The sequence below is a fragment of the Schistocerca cancellata genome, chromosome 9 (assembly GCF_023864275.1).
Source record: "Schistocerca cancellata isolate TAMUIC-IGC-003103 chromosome 9, iqSchCanc2.1, whole genome shotgun sequence".
Lineage (NCBI taxonomy): Eukaryota > Metazoa > Arthropoda > Insecta > Orthoptera > Acrididae > Schistocerca > Schistocerca cancellata.
In genome coordinates, this window is record NC_064634.1 from 334,894,579 (window position 1) to 334,910,709 (window position 16,131).

The following is a 16,131-nucleotide window of genomic DNA, read 5'->3' on the forward strand; positions in this document are numbered from 1 at the left end:
CCATGTGGATGTACGAGGTGCATTCAAGTTCTAAGGCCTCCGATTTTTTTTCTCCGGACTGGAATGAGATAGAAACATGCGCATTGTTTTAAAATGAGGCCGCGTTCATTGTCAATACGTCCCACAGATGGCAGCACCGTACGGCAGATGGAATTTTACCGCCAGCGGCGAGAATGAGAACTGTTTTAAATACTTAAAATGGCGACGTTTTCCTTACTTAAACAGCGTGCAATCATTCGTTTTCTGAATTTGCGTGGTGTGAAACCAATTGAAATTCATCGATAGTTGAAGGAGACATGTGGTGATCGAGTTATGGATGTGTCGAAAGTGCGTTCGTGGGTGCGACAGTTTAATGAAGGCAGAACATCGTGTGACAACAAACCGAAACAACCTCGGGCTCGCACAAGCCGGTCTGACGACATGATCGAGAAAGTGGAGAGAATTGTTTTGGGGGATCGCCGAATGACTGTTGAACAGATCGCCTCCAGAGTTGGCATTTCTGTGGGTTCTGTGCACACAATCCTGCATGACGACCTGAAAATGCGAAAAGTGTCATCTAGGTGGGTGCCACGAATGCTGATGGACGACCACACGGCTGCCCGTGTGGCATGTTGCCAAGCAATGTTGACGCGCAACGACAGCATGAATGGGACTTTCTTTTCGTCGGTTGTGACAATGGATGAGACGTGGATGCCATTTTTCAATCCAGAAACAAAGTGCCAGTCAGCTCAATGGAAGCACACAGATTCACCGCCACCAAAAAAATTTCGGGTAACCGCCAGTGCTGAAAAAATTATGGTGTCCATGTTCTGGGACAGCGAGGGCGTAATCCTTACCCATTGCGTTCCAAAGGGCACTACGGTAACAGGTGCATCCTACGAAAATGTTTTGAAGAACAAATTCCTTCTTGCACTGCAACAAAAACGTCCGGGAAGGGCTGCGCGTGTGCTGTTTCACCAAGACAACGCACCCGCACATCGAGCTAACGTTACGCAACAGTTTCTTCGTGATAACAACTTTGAAGTGATTCCTCATGCTCCCTACGCACCTGACCTGGCTCCTAGTGACTTTTGACTTTTTCCAACAATGAAAGACACTCTCCGTGGCCGCACATTCACCAGCCGTGCTGCTATTGCCTCAGCAATTCTCCCGTAGTCAAAACAGACTCCTAAAGAAGCCTTCGCCGCTGCCATGGAATCATGGCGTCAGCGTTGTGAAAAATGTGTACGTCTGCAGGGCGATTACGTCGAGAAGTAACGCCAGTTTCATCGATTTCGGGTGAGTAGTTAATTAGAAAAAAAATCGGAGGCCTTAGAACTTGAATGCACCTCGTAGATGTAATGCGACGCCTCTCCGCGGCGCACGCGCAGAGGGGGACTCACCTGGCTCGATGTTCTGCCAGTTGATGGTGACGTACTTGTCGCGCTCGTAGCGGTTCTGCTCGTGCAGGAAGCCGAGCGCGTGCATGAGCTCGTGCGCCGGCGTGCCCAGCGTGCCGGTGCAGCCCGGGTCCTGCAGGTTGACCTCCTGCGCTCCGCCCAGCCGCCCCACGCTCGACCAGCAGCCCGTGTTGCCGTGCGTGATGTAGATGTAGTCCGTCTCGCGCCCCGTGTACGGCCGGAAGCGAACGCACGTCAGCTTGTGGTAGGCGCGCATCGCGCCCTTGATGTTCGCCATTGCTTCATCACCTGCAGAACCGCATCGCACACTTTACTCGTTTTTATTTTTCTCGAAGGAGTGCAATGTTGGTACGATACTCATATCTAGTATATAATCAAAAGTATGCGGACACCCCTATATAAGGCGAAATTTTTTTGTAGCATTAGCCCTCGTCACAACTTAAAAACAAGATGCACACATGCATTGTCAACTCAGACCATAAAACCTGAAACATCACAAGGTGGTGCAGCCGCAGTTCCCGAGGTACAGTTGCAAATTGAAAGCCGCTGCCATGAGCTACCAACGATGATACACTACTGGCCATTAAAATTGCTACACCAAGAATTAATACAGATGATAAACGGGTATTCATTGGACAAATGTATTATACTAGAACTGACATAAGATTACATTTTCACGCAATTTGGGTGCATAGATCCTGAGAAATCAATACCCAAAACAACCACAGCTGGCTGTAATAACGGCCTTGATACGCCTGGGCATTGAGTCAAACAGAGCTTGGATGCCATGTACAGGTACAGATGCCCATGCAGCTTTAACACGATACCACAGTTCATCAAAAGTAGTGACTGGCTTATTGTGACGAGCCAGTTCCTCGGCCACCATTGACCAGACGTTTTCAATTGGTGAGAGATCTGGAGAATGTGCTGGCCAGGGCAGCAGTCGAACATTTTCTGTATTCAGAAACGCCCGTACAGGACCTGCAACATGCAGTCGTGCATTATCCTGCTGAAATGTAGGGTTTCGCAGGGATCGAATGAAGGGTAGAGCCACGGGTCGTAACACATCTGAAATGTAACCGGCGGCAACCTTGTGTGAATGCTCTGAAAAGCTAATCATTTGCATATCACAGCATCTTCTTCCTGTCGGTTAAATTTCGCGTCTGTAGCACGTCATCTTCGTAGTGTAGCAATTTTAATGGCCAGTAGTGTATTTACTTGAAGCCTAATCCTCAGCATCAACGGTGGGTGAATCGACTTGGGAATGTAACTTCATCTTCCGGTGGAATATGGGACTACGGCTGTTCAATGTTCAATAAAAACAACACCAATCGCCGTTGTATAGGTTTATTTCTAGGCAACCAGTTTCGACGTTACACTACGTTATCTTCAGGCCTAATCTGCTCCAATCCAGTAATCTTCGTGCTATAAATATAGCGTTCTAGGCGTGCAGTCCGGAACCGCGCGAGTGCTACGATCACAGGTTCGAATCCTGCATCGGGCATGGATGCGTGTGATGTCCTTAGGTTAGTTACGTTTAAGTAGTTCTAGTAGTTCTAAGTTCTAGGGGACTGATGACCACAGCTGTTAAGTCCCATAGTGCTCAGAGCCATTTGAACCATTTTTAAAAATATAGCAGTGTCTTTAACTGGTCTCGTAATAGCTATTACGGGCATACACGGTGTTTCATGTTTTATGGCTTGAGTTGATAATGCACGTATGCACCTTGTTTCTAAGTTGTGACGAGGGCTAATGGCGTACAAAAATTTTAAGGCAAGCTATAACTCAGGATGTCTGTACCCTTAAATGTTTGTAGATATAAGGAGCATTGTTTTATCTGGTTTCCTTGATTTTAGCACTTGCAAATGGGATGATGTTGTCCCGAGAAATGTTGTGGTAATAATCACACGATTGACAACTGGGATGAATATCCTCATTACTGCTTTAATAACAGTTGTATGACGGCTTCACATTAGTTATATTGTATTGGCAATAGAGAAGCAATATCAGCACAACGGGTCGGGTCGACCAGCAGTGAGCACAGACTTCGGAAATGGATTAGTCACTGGATGTCAGCCAAGTAACAATCCATTTGCGACCATTCTAAAGTCACCCCGGCAACGGCCTTGCCGCAGTGGATATGCCGGTTCCCGTCAGATCACCGAAGTTAAGCGCTGTGGGATGTGGCCGGCACTTGGATGGGTGACCATCCGGGCCGCCATGCGCTGTTACCGTTTTTCGGGGTGCACTCAGCCTCGTGATGCCAATTGAGGAGCTACTTGACCGAATAGTAGCGGCTCCGGTCACAGAAAACCATCACAACAACCAGGAGAGCGGTGTGTTGACCACACGCCCCTCCTATCTACCTCCTTATCAGAGGATGACACGGCGGTCGGATGGATCCAATGGGCCACTTGTGGCCTGAAGACGGAGTGCTTTAAAGTTACCCAAGTCGACTGTTGGTAATGTGACTGCGAAGTGGAAAAGGGTAAAGAACAACCAGACCTAAACCATGACGACCTAGACCCCAGGTATTGATGGACGGAAACCACTCAACATTGAGGAGAGTAATTATGCAAAAATCGAATAAAATCAGCGGAAGGAGTCACTCGCGAGCTCTAAAGAGCTATCGTCAGTCCAGCTAGTACAGTGGTTGTCCCTGCGTTGTTAAAATTGATGGGGTACAATGGCCGAGCAACTCCTCATACAGAGTGTGCCAGTGACGCTTGAGGTGACGTAAAGGGTGACGTCACAGAACAGTGAGAAAGGAGTTGTTTGCAGTGACGAATAACACTATATTCTGTGGCAATCTGATGGTTGGGCCTGGAGGTGAATGCTTGGAGGACGTTGCCTACCATCATGTGTAGTGCCAACAGTTGTCTACAGAGACGGTGGTGTCACAGTATGGGGATACTTTCCGTGGGCTGGATTTGGTCTCATAAACGCTGAAGGATATGAACGTGTTACAGCATTCGGTGCTGCTTACGGTAGAGGAACGGTTCGGAGGTGATTATTGTGTCAGCGTCACAATGGACCTGTTAAATCTGTGAGGCAAAGGTAGTGGACAATAACGTTCCTGAACGTACTGGCCTCCCAAAGCCCTCATCACAATCCGGTGGGTCACCTTTGGGATCAGTTAGCACGTCGGCTTCGCTCCAAAATCCAGCGTCCAACATCTCTACTTTCTCTGGTTTGGGCTCTTCAGGGTTTGCCATTGCTCCACAGATATTCACACACCTCATTGAAAGTGTCCGCAGCAGAGTCGGCTGTCCGGATACTTTTGATCAGATACACGCTGTTTAATTCAGTAATAATCTCATGCCGCGCGGGATTAGCCGAGCGGTCTGGGGCGCTGCAGTCATGGACTGTACAGCTGGTCCCGGCGGAGGGTCGAGTCCTCCCTGGGCATGGGTGTGAGTGTCTGTCCTTAGGCTAATTTAGGTTTAGTGTGTAAGCTTAGGGACTGATGACCTTAGCAGTTAAGTCCCATAAGATTTCACACACATTTGAACATTTGAACAACCTCATTTTTTCCTCAACGTTCGGGTTCCGTGATAAATTTTAAAATTAACAACGGAGGTTGTTTGAATTTCTTATCATTAAGAGACGCAGAATAATGTCGCATCGGTAGTTTACTGTCGCTTCATTTCCTGCTGGATACACTATTGCCATTTCCGCTTTGTTGCGTTTGTTGTGCTTCATTATTGTCCTTCCGACATTAGTTACAATGCACGTCGTAGTAGGCTACATTTAAGAACATCATATTCATAACTTCTTTACAGATGAAAAGTATGTGGCAGACCGGAACTCCAACAAGGGGCCCTTTGCATTCCGCGGACAAGTACTTTTTCTTTCCCATAGAAGCTCCCCTGCATAGCTTGCAGGACTAGCGTTCCAGGAAGAAAGAATACTTTGGAGACATGGTTTAGCCACAGCCTGGGAGATTCATTCCAGAATGGATTTTCACACTGCAGCGGATCGTGATGTCATTGTAAACTTCCTGGCACACTAAAATTGTGTATCAGTGCTCTGGTGCAGACTGAAAATTGAATCGTATTCATAATTAGACCACACAGGGATCGTCATGTTAATGCTTCTTACACATCACCGTTGACAACCTGCATGATATTTCCATAGTAGCGTAACATGAAGATACGAATGTGATGAAATAATGAATATGACATTCTTAAGATGTAGTGCAACATGCGGTGTGACTATTATCGAAAGGGTACAAATCACTTGAAAATGTCTACAAGGCCTAAACTGCAACAACGACTAACTGCAAGGACGGGTTTCTGACTGGAAATGGAGGAAAATGGGTCCTATGAATATGTGTCCGGAAATGCAGCGTTTCACGGTAGATGGTGCTGACTTTCATGGCATCATGATTGGCGAATCCGTATGTGGCGGCCCTAAATGTGAACTAACATCGCCAGACTCAATTTGTCATGGTCATGTGTGACGGTTTGTGTCTGTTCTGCCCTAACTCGACACGGAGTGCATTCGTCTGTCACCCTGGCCAACATGTTCTCCGGTCTCTCAACCACTGAAAACATCTGGTCAGTGCCATTGGGTGTTGTTGTTGTGGTCTTCAGTCCTGAGACTGGTCTGATGCAGCTCTCCATGCTACTCTATCCTGTACAAGCTTCTTCATCTCCCAGTATCTACTGCAGCCTACATCCTTCTGAATCTGCTTAGTGTATTCATCTCTTGGTCTCCCTCTACGAATTTGACCCTCCACGCTGCCCTCCAATACTAAATTGGTGATGCCTCGATGTCTCAGAACATGTCCTACCAACCGATCCCTTCTTCTAGTCAAGTTGTGCCACATGCTCCTCTTCTCCCCAGTTCTATTCCATACCTCCTCATTAGTTATGTGATCTACCTGTCTAATCTTCAGCATTATTCTGTAGCACAACATTTCGAAAGCTTCTATTCTCTTCTTGTCTAAACTATTTATCGTCCACGTTTCACTTCCATACATGGCTACACTCCATACAAATAAACCACATCCTGACATTTAAATCTATACTCGATGTTAACAAATTTCTCTTCTTCAGGAACGCTTTTCTTGCATTGCCAGTCTACGTTTTATATCCTCTCTACTTCGACCATCATCAGTTATTTTGCTACCCAAATAGCAAAACTCCTTTACTGCTTTAAGTGTTACTAAAATGTAGACTTTCACGGCCGGGAATATCATGTCAATTATAATTATCCGGGCTGTTATGCCGTGGTCGGTTGATGAATTTTGTCTCAATTGGACCTTCCATCGACCTACGGACCCCTTGAAGATGTCTCCCGCAGTCGGAGACGAAACGTTGGGAATTGAGACAAAATTCATCAACCGACCACGGCATAACAGTCCGGATAATTATAATGGACATGATACTTTAAGTGTCTCATTTCCTAATCTAATTCCCTCAGCATCACCCGACTTAATTCGACTACATTCCATTATCCTCGTTTTGCTTTTGTTGATGTTCATCTTATAGCCTCCTTTCAAGACAATGTCCATTCCGTTCAACTGCTCTTCCAAGTCCTTTGCTGTCTCTGACAGAATTACAATGTCATCGGCGAAACTCAAAGTTTTTATTTCTTCTCCATGGATTTTAATGCCTACTCCGAACTTTTCTTTTGTTTCCGTTATTGCTTGCTCACTATACAGACTGAATTGCGTTGGGGATAGGCTACGACCCTGTCTCACTCCCTTCCCAACCACTGCTTCCCTTTCATGTCCCTCGACTCTTATAACTGCCATCTGGTTTTTGTACAAATAATAAATAGCCTTTCGCTCCCTGTATTTTACCCCTGCCACCTTCAGAATTTGAAAGAGAGTATTCCTATCAACATTGTCAAAAGCTTTCTCTGAGTCTACAAATGCTAGAAAAGTAGGTTAGCCTTTCCTTAATCTCTGTTCTAAGATAAGTCGTAGGGTCAGTATTGCCTCACGTGTTCCAATATTTGAGCGGAATCCAAACTGATCTTCCCCGAGGTCGGCGTCTGAGGGAATTTCGCCTGTCTCGTACATCTTGCTCACCAGATGGTAGAGTTTTGTCAGGACCGGCTCTCCAAAGGCTGTCAGTAGATCTAATGGAATGTTGTCTACTCCCGGGGCCTTGTTTCGACTTAAGTCTTTCAGTGCTCTGTCAAACTCTTTACGCAGTATCACATCTCCCATTTCATCTTCATCTACATCCTCTTCCATTTCCATAATATAATCCTCAAGTACATCGTCCTTGTATAGACCCTCTATGTACTCCTTCCACCTTTCTGCTTTCCCTTCTTTGCTTAGAACTGGGTTTCCATCAAAGCTCTTGATATTCATGCAAGTGGTTCTCCTTTCTCCAAAGGTTTCTTTAATTTTCCTGTAGGCAGTATTTATCTTACCCCTAGAGAGATAAGCGTCTATATCCTCACATTTATCCTCTAGCCATCCCTGCTTAGCCATTTTGCACTTCCTGACGATCTAATTTTTGAGACGTTTGCATTCCTTTTTGCTTGCTTCATTTACTGCATTTTTATATTTTCTCCTTTCATCAATTAAATTCAGTATTTCTTCTGTTACCCAAGGGTTTCTACTAGGCCTCGTCTTTTTACCTATTTGATCCTCTGCTGCCTTCACTATTTCATCCCTCAAAGCTACGCATTCTTCTTCTACTGTATTTCTTTCCCCCATTCCTGTCAATTGTTCCCTTATGCTGTCCCTGATACTCTGTACAACCTATGGTTCTTTCAGTTTATCCTCGTCCCATCTCCTTAAATTCCCACCTTTTTGCAGTTTCTTCGGTTTTAATCTACAGTTCATAACCAATAAGGCAACGGCCTTGCCGCAGTGGATACACCGGTTCCCGTCAGATCACCGAAGTTAAGTGCTGTCGGGCGTGGCCGGCACTTGGATGGGTGACCATCCGGGCCGTCATGTGCTGTTGCCATTTTTCGGGGTGCACTAAGCCTCGTGATGCCAATCAAGTAGCTACTCGACCGAATAGTAGCGGCTCCGATCGAAGAAAACCATCGTAACGACCGGGAGAGCGGTATGCTGACCACACGCCCCTCCTATCCGCATCCTGGATGAGGATGACACGGCGGTCGGATGGTACCGATGGGCCACTTGTGTCCTGATGACGGAGTACTTTTTCATAACCAATAGATTGTGGTCAGAGTCCACCTCTGCCCCTGGAAATGTCTTACAGTTTACAATCTGGTTCCTAAATCTCTGTCCCACCATTATATAATCTATCTGATACCTTTTAGTATCTCCAGGGTTCTTCCATGTATACAACCTTCTTTCATGATTCTTGAACCATGGTTAAGTTATGCTCTGTGCAAAATTCTATCAGGCGGCTTCCTCTTTCATTTCTTAGCCCCAATCCATATTCACCTACTACGTTTCCTTCTCTTCCTTTTCCTACTCTCGAATTCCAGTCACGCATGACTATTAAATTTTCGTCTCCATTCACTACCTGTATAATTTCTTTTATCTCATCATACATTTCAGCAATTTCTTCATCATCTCCAGAGCTAGTTGGCACATAAACTTGTATTACTGTAGTAGGTGTGGGCTTCGTGGCTGTCTTGGCCACAATAGTGCGTTCACTATGCTGTTTGTAGTAGCTTACCCGTACTCCTATTTTTTTATTCATTATTAAACCTACTCCTGCATTACCCCTATTGGATTTTGTATTTATAACCCTGTATTCACCTGACCAAAAGTCTTGCTCCTCCTGCCACCGAACTTCACTAATTCCCACTATATCTAACTTTAACCTATCCATTTCCCTTTTTAAATTTTCTAACCTACCTGCCCGATAACGGGATCTGACATTCCACGCTCCGATCCGTAGATCGCCAGTTTTCTTTCTCCTGATAACGACGTCCTCTTGAGTAGTCCCCGCCCGGAGATCTGAACGGGGGACTATTTTACCACAGGAATAGTTTACCCAAGAGGACGTCATCATCATTTAATCATACAGTAAAGCTTCATGCCCTCGGGAAAAATTACGGCTGTAGTTTCCCCTTGCTTTCAGCCGTTCGCAGTACCACAACAGCAAGGCCGTTTTGGTTAGTGTTACAAGGCCAGATCAGTCAATCATCCAGACTGTTGCCCCTGCAAGTACTGAAAAGGCTGCTGGCCCTCTTCAGAAACCACAAGTTTGTCTGGCCTCTCAACAGATACCCCTCCGTTGTGGTTGCACCTACTGTATGGCTATCTGTATCGTTGAGGCACGCAAGCCTCCCCACCAACGGCAAGCCCGCTTTAGTCCCTATAGAGCCATGTAGTTGATAGGTGACCGCGCTGTACGTAGCCTTCAAAATGGCGTCCGTAAACGAGCTGCGTTCTAAGCATCTACATCTACATCCACATCTACATCCACACTCCGCAAGCCACCCAACGGTGTGTGGCGCAGGGCACTATAGGTGCCACTGTCATTACCTCCCTTTCCTGTTCCAGTCGCGTATGGTTCGCGGGAAGAACGACTGCCGGAAAGACTCCGTGCGCGCTCGAATCTCCCTAATTTTACGTTCGTGATCTCCTCGGGAGGTATAAGTAGGGGGAAGCAATATATTCGATACCTCATCCAGAAAGGCACCCTCTCGAAACCTGGACAGCAAGCTACACCGCGATGCAGAGCGCGTCTCTTGCAGGGTCTGCCACTCGAGTTTGCTAAACATCTCCGTAACGCTATCACGCTTACCAAATAACGCTGTGACGAAACGCGCCGCTCTTCTTTGGATCTTCTCTATCTCATCTGTCAACCCGACCTGATACGGATCCCACACTGATGAGCAATACTCAAGTACAGGTCGAAAGAGTGTTTTGTAACTCACCTCCTTTGGTAATGGACTACATTTTCTAAGGACTCTCCCAATGAATCTCAACCTGACACCCGACTTACCAACAATTTATTTTATATGACTTCAAATCGTTCCGTATGCATACTCCAAGATATTTTACAGAAGTAACTGCTATCAGTGTTTGTTCCGGTATCATAGAATCATACAATAAAAGACACTTCTTTCTATGTATTCACAATACATAACATTTGTCTATGTTAAGGGTCAGTTACCACTCCCTGCACCAAGTGCCTATCCGCTGCAGATCTTCCTGCATTTCGCTGTAATTTTCTAATGCTGCAACTTTTCTGTACTACAGCATCATCCGCAAAAAGCCGCATGGAACTTCCGATACTATCTACTTGGTCATTTATACATATTGTGAAAAGCTGTAACTGGGTTTCTCATGGCGGAAAACAAGGGCATCGCAGATATTCATAGGAGCTTGCAGAACATCTGTGAGACCTGGCAGCGAACAAAAGCACTGTAAGTCGTTGGGCGAGGCGCCTGTCATGATCGCAACCTGTCCGATCTCCCGTGTGCAGGTCGACTGCATACAGCTGTGACTCTGCAACGTTGGAACGTTGGAACGTACGGACCCTCTCACTCGAGGTGATCACGGATCACAATCAAACACATCGCTGCTCAACTGGACGCCTCCGTTGGTAGTGCTGACACACTCGTCCACCAGTTAGGGTACTCAGAGGACCTTTTGCGTACAACTGCTTGAGCGTTACGAGACCGGTCGTGGCAATTTTATGTCGAACATCGTCACAGGCGATGAAATATGGCTCCATCACTTCTAGCCGGAAACAAAACGGCAATCCATGGAGTTGCACCACAGTACCTCTTCTCCAAAGACATAGTTGAAAGACGCACGTTCAACAGGTAAAGTGACGGCGATGGTCTTCTAGTACTCTGAAGGGGTTATTCTGTTTGATGTCCTCTTTCAAGGTACAACGATCAATTACGAAGTGTAACGTGCTACGCCCAGGAAATTGAAGAAACGACTTCAAAGTATTCGTCGCCACAAAAGTGCAATCGAACTTTTTTCTCCATGAGAATGCAAGAACTCAAGTACACTCCTGGAAATTGAAATAAGAACACCGTGAATTCATTGTCCCAGGAAGGGGAAACTTTATTGACACATTCCTGGGGTCAGATACATCACATGATCACAATGACAGAACCACAGGCACATAGACACAGGCAACAGAGCATGCACAATGTCGGCACTAGTACAGTGTATATCCACCTTTCGCAGCAATGCAGGCTGCTATTCTCCCATGGAGACGATCCTAGAGATGCTGGATGTAGTCCTGTGGAACGGCTTGCCATGCCATTTCCACCTGGCGCCTCAGTTGGACCAGCGTTCGTGCTGGACGTGCAGACCGCGTGAGACGACGCTTCATCCAGTCCCAAACATGCTCAATGGGGGACAGATCCAGAGATCTTGCTGGCCAGGGTAGTTGACTTACACCTTCTAGAGCACGTTGGGTGGCACGGGATACATGCGGACGTGCATTGTCCTGTTGGAACAGCAAGTTCCCTTGCCGGTCTAGGAATGGTAGAACGATGGGTTCGATGACGGTTTGGATGTACCGTGCACTATTCAGTGTCCCCTCGACGATCACCAGTGGTGTACGGCCAGTGTAGGAGATCGCTCCCCACACCATGATGCCGGGTGTTGGCCCTGTGTGCCTCGGTTGTATGCGGTCCTGATTGTGGCGCTCACCTGCACGGCGCCAAACACGCATACGACCATCATTGGCACCAAGGCAGAAGCGACTCTCATCGCTGAAGACGACACGTCTCCATTCGTCCCTCCATTCACGCCTGTCGCGACACCACTGGAGGCGGGCTGCACGATGTTGGGGCGTGAGCGGAAGACGGCCTAACGGTGTGCGGGACCGTAGCCCAGCTTCATGGAGACGGTTGCGAATGGTCCTCGCCGATACCCCAGGAGCAACAGTGTCCCTAATTTGCTGGGAAGTGGCGGTGCGGTCCCCTACGGCACTGCGTAGGATCCTACGGTCTTGGCGTGCATCCGTGGGTCGCTGCGGTCCGGTCCCAGGTCGACGGGTACGTGCACCTTCCGCCGACCACTGGCGACAACATCGATGTACTGTGGAGACCTTACGCCCCACGTGTTGAGCAATTCGGCGGTACGTCCACCCGGCCTCCCGCATGCCCACTATACGCCCTCGCTCAAAGTCCGTCAACTGCACATACGGTTCACGTCCACGCTGTCGCGGCATGCTACCAGTGTTAAAGACTTCGATGGAGCTCCGTATGCCACGGCAAACTGGCTGACACTGACGGCGGCGGTGCACAAATGCTGCGCAGCTAGCGCCATTCGACGGCCAACACCGCGGTTCCTGGTGTGTCCGCTGTGCCGTGCGTGTGATCATTGCTTGTACAGCCCTCTCGCAGTGTCCGGAGCAAGTATGGTGGGTCTGACACACCGGTGTCAATGTGTTCTTTTTTCCATTTCCAGGAGTGTAGATCTGCGCACCCGATAGGAGCTTACAAAACTTAAATGGACTGTTCTTCCTCATCCACACTACAGCCCGGATCTCACACTTTCCGACTTCCATCTGTATGGCCCAACGAAGGTTCCACTCTGTGGGAAGCAGTGAATGGATGATGGGGAGGTTATTGATGCAGCAAGACCTTAGCTTCGACATCGACCAGTAGAGTGGTGTAGTCCAGGTATACAGGCCCTCCCAGTAAGGTGGAGTAAGGCCGTCGCATTGAACGGAGATTATGTTGAAAAATAGGATTTTGTAGTCAAAACAGTGGAGAATAATATGGCGTTTTGGAATCTAAATGAAACCATCCTACTTTCAGACAAAAAAATTTGTCGCATTTCTTATTGAACACCCCTCGTATGTTCAGCCTCGCTGCTGCGTTTCCACACATTCCTTCCCTTACCGATTCTCCCTGCCTTATCATTTCTTATCTCATTGTCCACCTAATTTTCCTCATACTTCCGTAACACTGGTTCATAAACTCGTCGTTTCTCTCCTTCGCTTATTTTCTCATGATTTACTTGTGATCTCAGACATTTCACCAACAAATTAATGGCTACCTTTGATAAAAGAGAACTTTCAGTGAAGAATGCTCTATTTTCCTGTGCTAGTCTGCACCAGTTTTGTTGTTAAGTTTATCGCTATTCTCGTTTCCGTCGCTCTTCATTTCTTTCCCTTCGGTTATTCTCAACTATATTCTGTGCTCATTAAACTGTCCGTTCCATTGAACATGTCCTGTAATTCTTTCTCACTTTCACTGCTAGCGGCAATGTCTTCAGGGAATTTTATTATGTATTTACATTGTGTCATCGTGAATTTGTACCCCACTCATTGATTCTTCGCTGTACAATCTGAACAGTAGCAGAGAAAGAATGCATCCTCGACGTACGGTTTCTTTAATCCGGCACTTCTCTCTTCGCCTTCCATTCTAAAATTTTCGCTCTTTGTTCTTGGACACACTGTATCTTAACAGTCTTTCCTTATATTTTATACAATTTTTATACGAATTTCCAACATATTTCACCAGTTTACGTTGTTAAACGCTTTTTCTAGTTAGAAAATTTTCTATTATGGTGTCTTGCCTCCATTATTAAGTACAACGTTATAAATGCTTCTCTAGTGCCTTTACTTTTACTAAAACCCAGCATTTAACAGAACCACAAATTCGTTTTCCATTGTTCTGTGTATTGGTGTGGTTATCAACTTGGATGAATGAGTTGTTGAGCTGATTATGCCTTAGCGCTCACATTATCTCCATTTCATATATTCGAGAATGTGTAGATAGTATTATTCCGAAGAATCTATGTTATGTCGCCAGTCTTATAGACTCTACATCCTAATCTTGCGTGTCGATGAGGACGAAATGGTGATGATAAGGACAACTCAACATTCAGTCCCCGAGCGGAGAAAATCTCCGACCCAGCCGGGAATCGAACCCGGGCCGTTAGGTATCACATGCCGTCGCATTGACCACTCAGCTACCAGGGGCGGACTAGGAAACGTTAATCACGCTAGAGGCAAGAGGGTGCCTTGAGTCTCTATGCGCCCCTCTACCTTACTTAATAACGCAGTTGGCCGAAATCTTTTATCACCACTGCTTGATTATTCTAAGTTGAAGCAGTGGCTGGGATCTAACCCAAGACCTGGAACGTTTTGATTACTACTTTTGAATAAATATGTTGGGGTACACACTTCAAGCTCTCCCTTTGTGTTACGATAATACACATTTACCCCGTCCGATCAAAAGTTTGGAGACTGGATTACAAAAAATATAGAAAAGTTAAGATGGAAGTATTAATGATTCAGGTGTTCTACGTAGTCTCCTTACAAGTGCGTACAATGCACAGAGCTTTTATACGACCACGTGAGGCCCTTTTTTGGAATGTTGTACAACTCTCACGTAACAAGGGTTTCAACGTCAGTTATGTCGTCAAAGACCCATGATGATATTTTCTAGTGAACAACTGTCCGCGTTCTGAATTTCAAACGAGTGTTAGGGGCCTTTTCCAGGAGTCAAGATGTGTAGGACAAACTTTGCACGTCCTTTTCTCTTCTTCAGAACATACTGTAGAACGTCTTGAAAAACTGACACACAACGGCTGCACGTCCTCCGCTTAACACTGTTCGCAACTGGCTGGTCGAATACACGTCTGTTGTTTACAGATGTTAGTTCAAGATGCCACCGTAATTACTGCGCTGACGTCGCTTATACGCCACGAATAAACACAGACTGAACCTTTTGGACCGTAATTGTTCTGTCCTGATAGAAGTACAGCCTTATAAATATTTTCAGTAATCCCTGTGTAGAGTCACTATCATAGCCGCTGTAGATTCCATGAAAGAACAATCGAAATAAAACTTCCTGGCAGATTAAAACTGTGTGTCCGACCGAAACTCGAACTCGGGACCTTTGCCTTTCGCGGGCAAGTGCTCTACCATCTGAGCTACCAAAGCACGACTCACGCCCGGTCTCACAGCTTTACTTCTGCCAGTATCTCGTCTCCTACCTTCCAAACTTTACAGGAGCTCCCCTGCGAACCTTGCAGAACTAAAGTTTGGAAGGTAGGAGACGAGATACTGACAGAAGTAAAGCTGTGAGACCGGGCGTGAGTCGTGCTTTGGTAGCTCAGATGGTAGAGCACTTGCCCGCGAAAGGCAAAGGTCCCGAGTTCGAGTTTCGGTCGGACACACAGTTTTAATCTGCCAGGAAGTTTCATATCAGCGCACACTCCGCTGCAGAGTGAAAATCTCATTCTGGAAACAATCGAAACGTTAAGAAAATTTATGAAGCAAGGTGTTAGAGAGTAAACAAAACGACAGTGTGTGCGGGCGTACTCACTGAAGCCGGGGCTGATCTGGTAGTGGACAACGCCATGCGGCCAGCGGGCGCCCTTGGCCCGGATGCCGTTCCTCGACATGGGCTGGATGATGTCGCCCTGGAAGTACTCGCCCACCTCTTCTGGGTTGTGTCCGCTCTCGCTGCTCCACGACGACACCTTCTTACCTGTAGCAGAACCCACGTACACATCACTAACGGAATGCTGTAACTCTGTACAGACGACACAATTCACTCACACTATGCAATTACAGTGGCAATCTTACGGCGTAAGTGCCGGCCGCTGTGGCCGAGCAGTTCTAGACGCTTCAGTCTGGAACCGCGCGACCGTTGCGGTCGCAGGTTCGAATCCTGCCTCGCGCATGGATGTGTGTGATGTCCTTAGGTTAGTTAGGTTTAAGTAGTTCTAAGTTCTAGGGAGTGATTAACTCAGATGTTAAGTCCCATAGTGCTCAGAGCCATCTGAACGATTTTTCTTTCTTTTTTCTTTATTTTTTTTCACGGCGTAAGTACACTACCGCTAGTC

The 16,131-nt window shown here is 46.7% G+C and overlaps 1 protein-coding gene and 2 pseudogenes across 1 annotated transcript in view; 2 read left to right on the forward strand and 1 right to left on the reverse strand.

Moving 5' to 3' along the window:
* The window catches only part of LOC126100573 (hatching enzyme 1.2-like), a 98,596-nt gene that overhangs the window by 30,166 nt on the left and 52,299 nt on the right, over positions 1-16,131 (reverse strand). Inside the window, exons 3-4 of the mRNA XM_049911192.1 lie at positions 15,609-15,773; positions 1,383-1,688 (exon numbers count right to left, since the gene is read on the reverse strand). Of these exons, the coding sequence (XP_049767149.1) occupies positions 1,383-1,688; positions 15,609-15,773 (471 nt within the window). The remainder of the gene's footprint in view (positions 1-1,382; positions 1,689-15,608; positions 15,774-16,131) is intronic.
* Positions 3,517-3,634, forward strand: LOC126102539 (5S ribosomal RNA; annotated as a pseudogene).
* LOC126102166 (5S ribosomal RNA) lies at positions 8,218-8,335 on the forward strand (annotated as a pseudogene).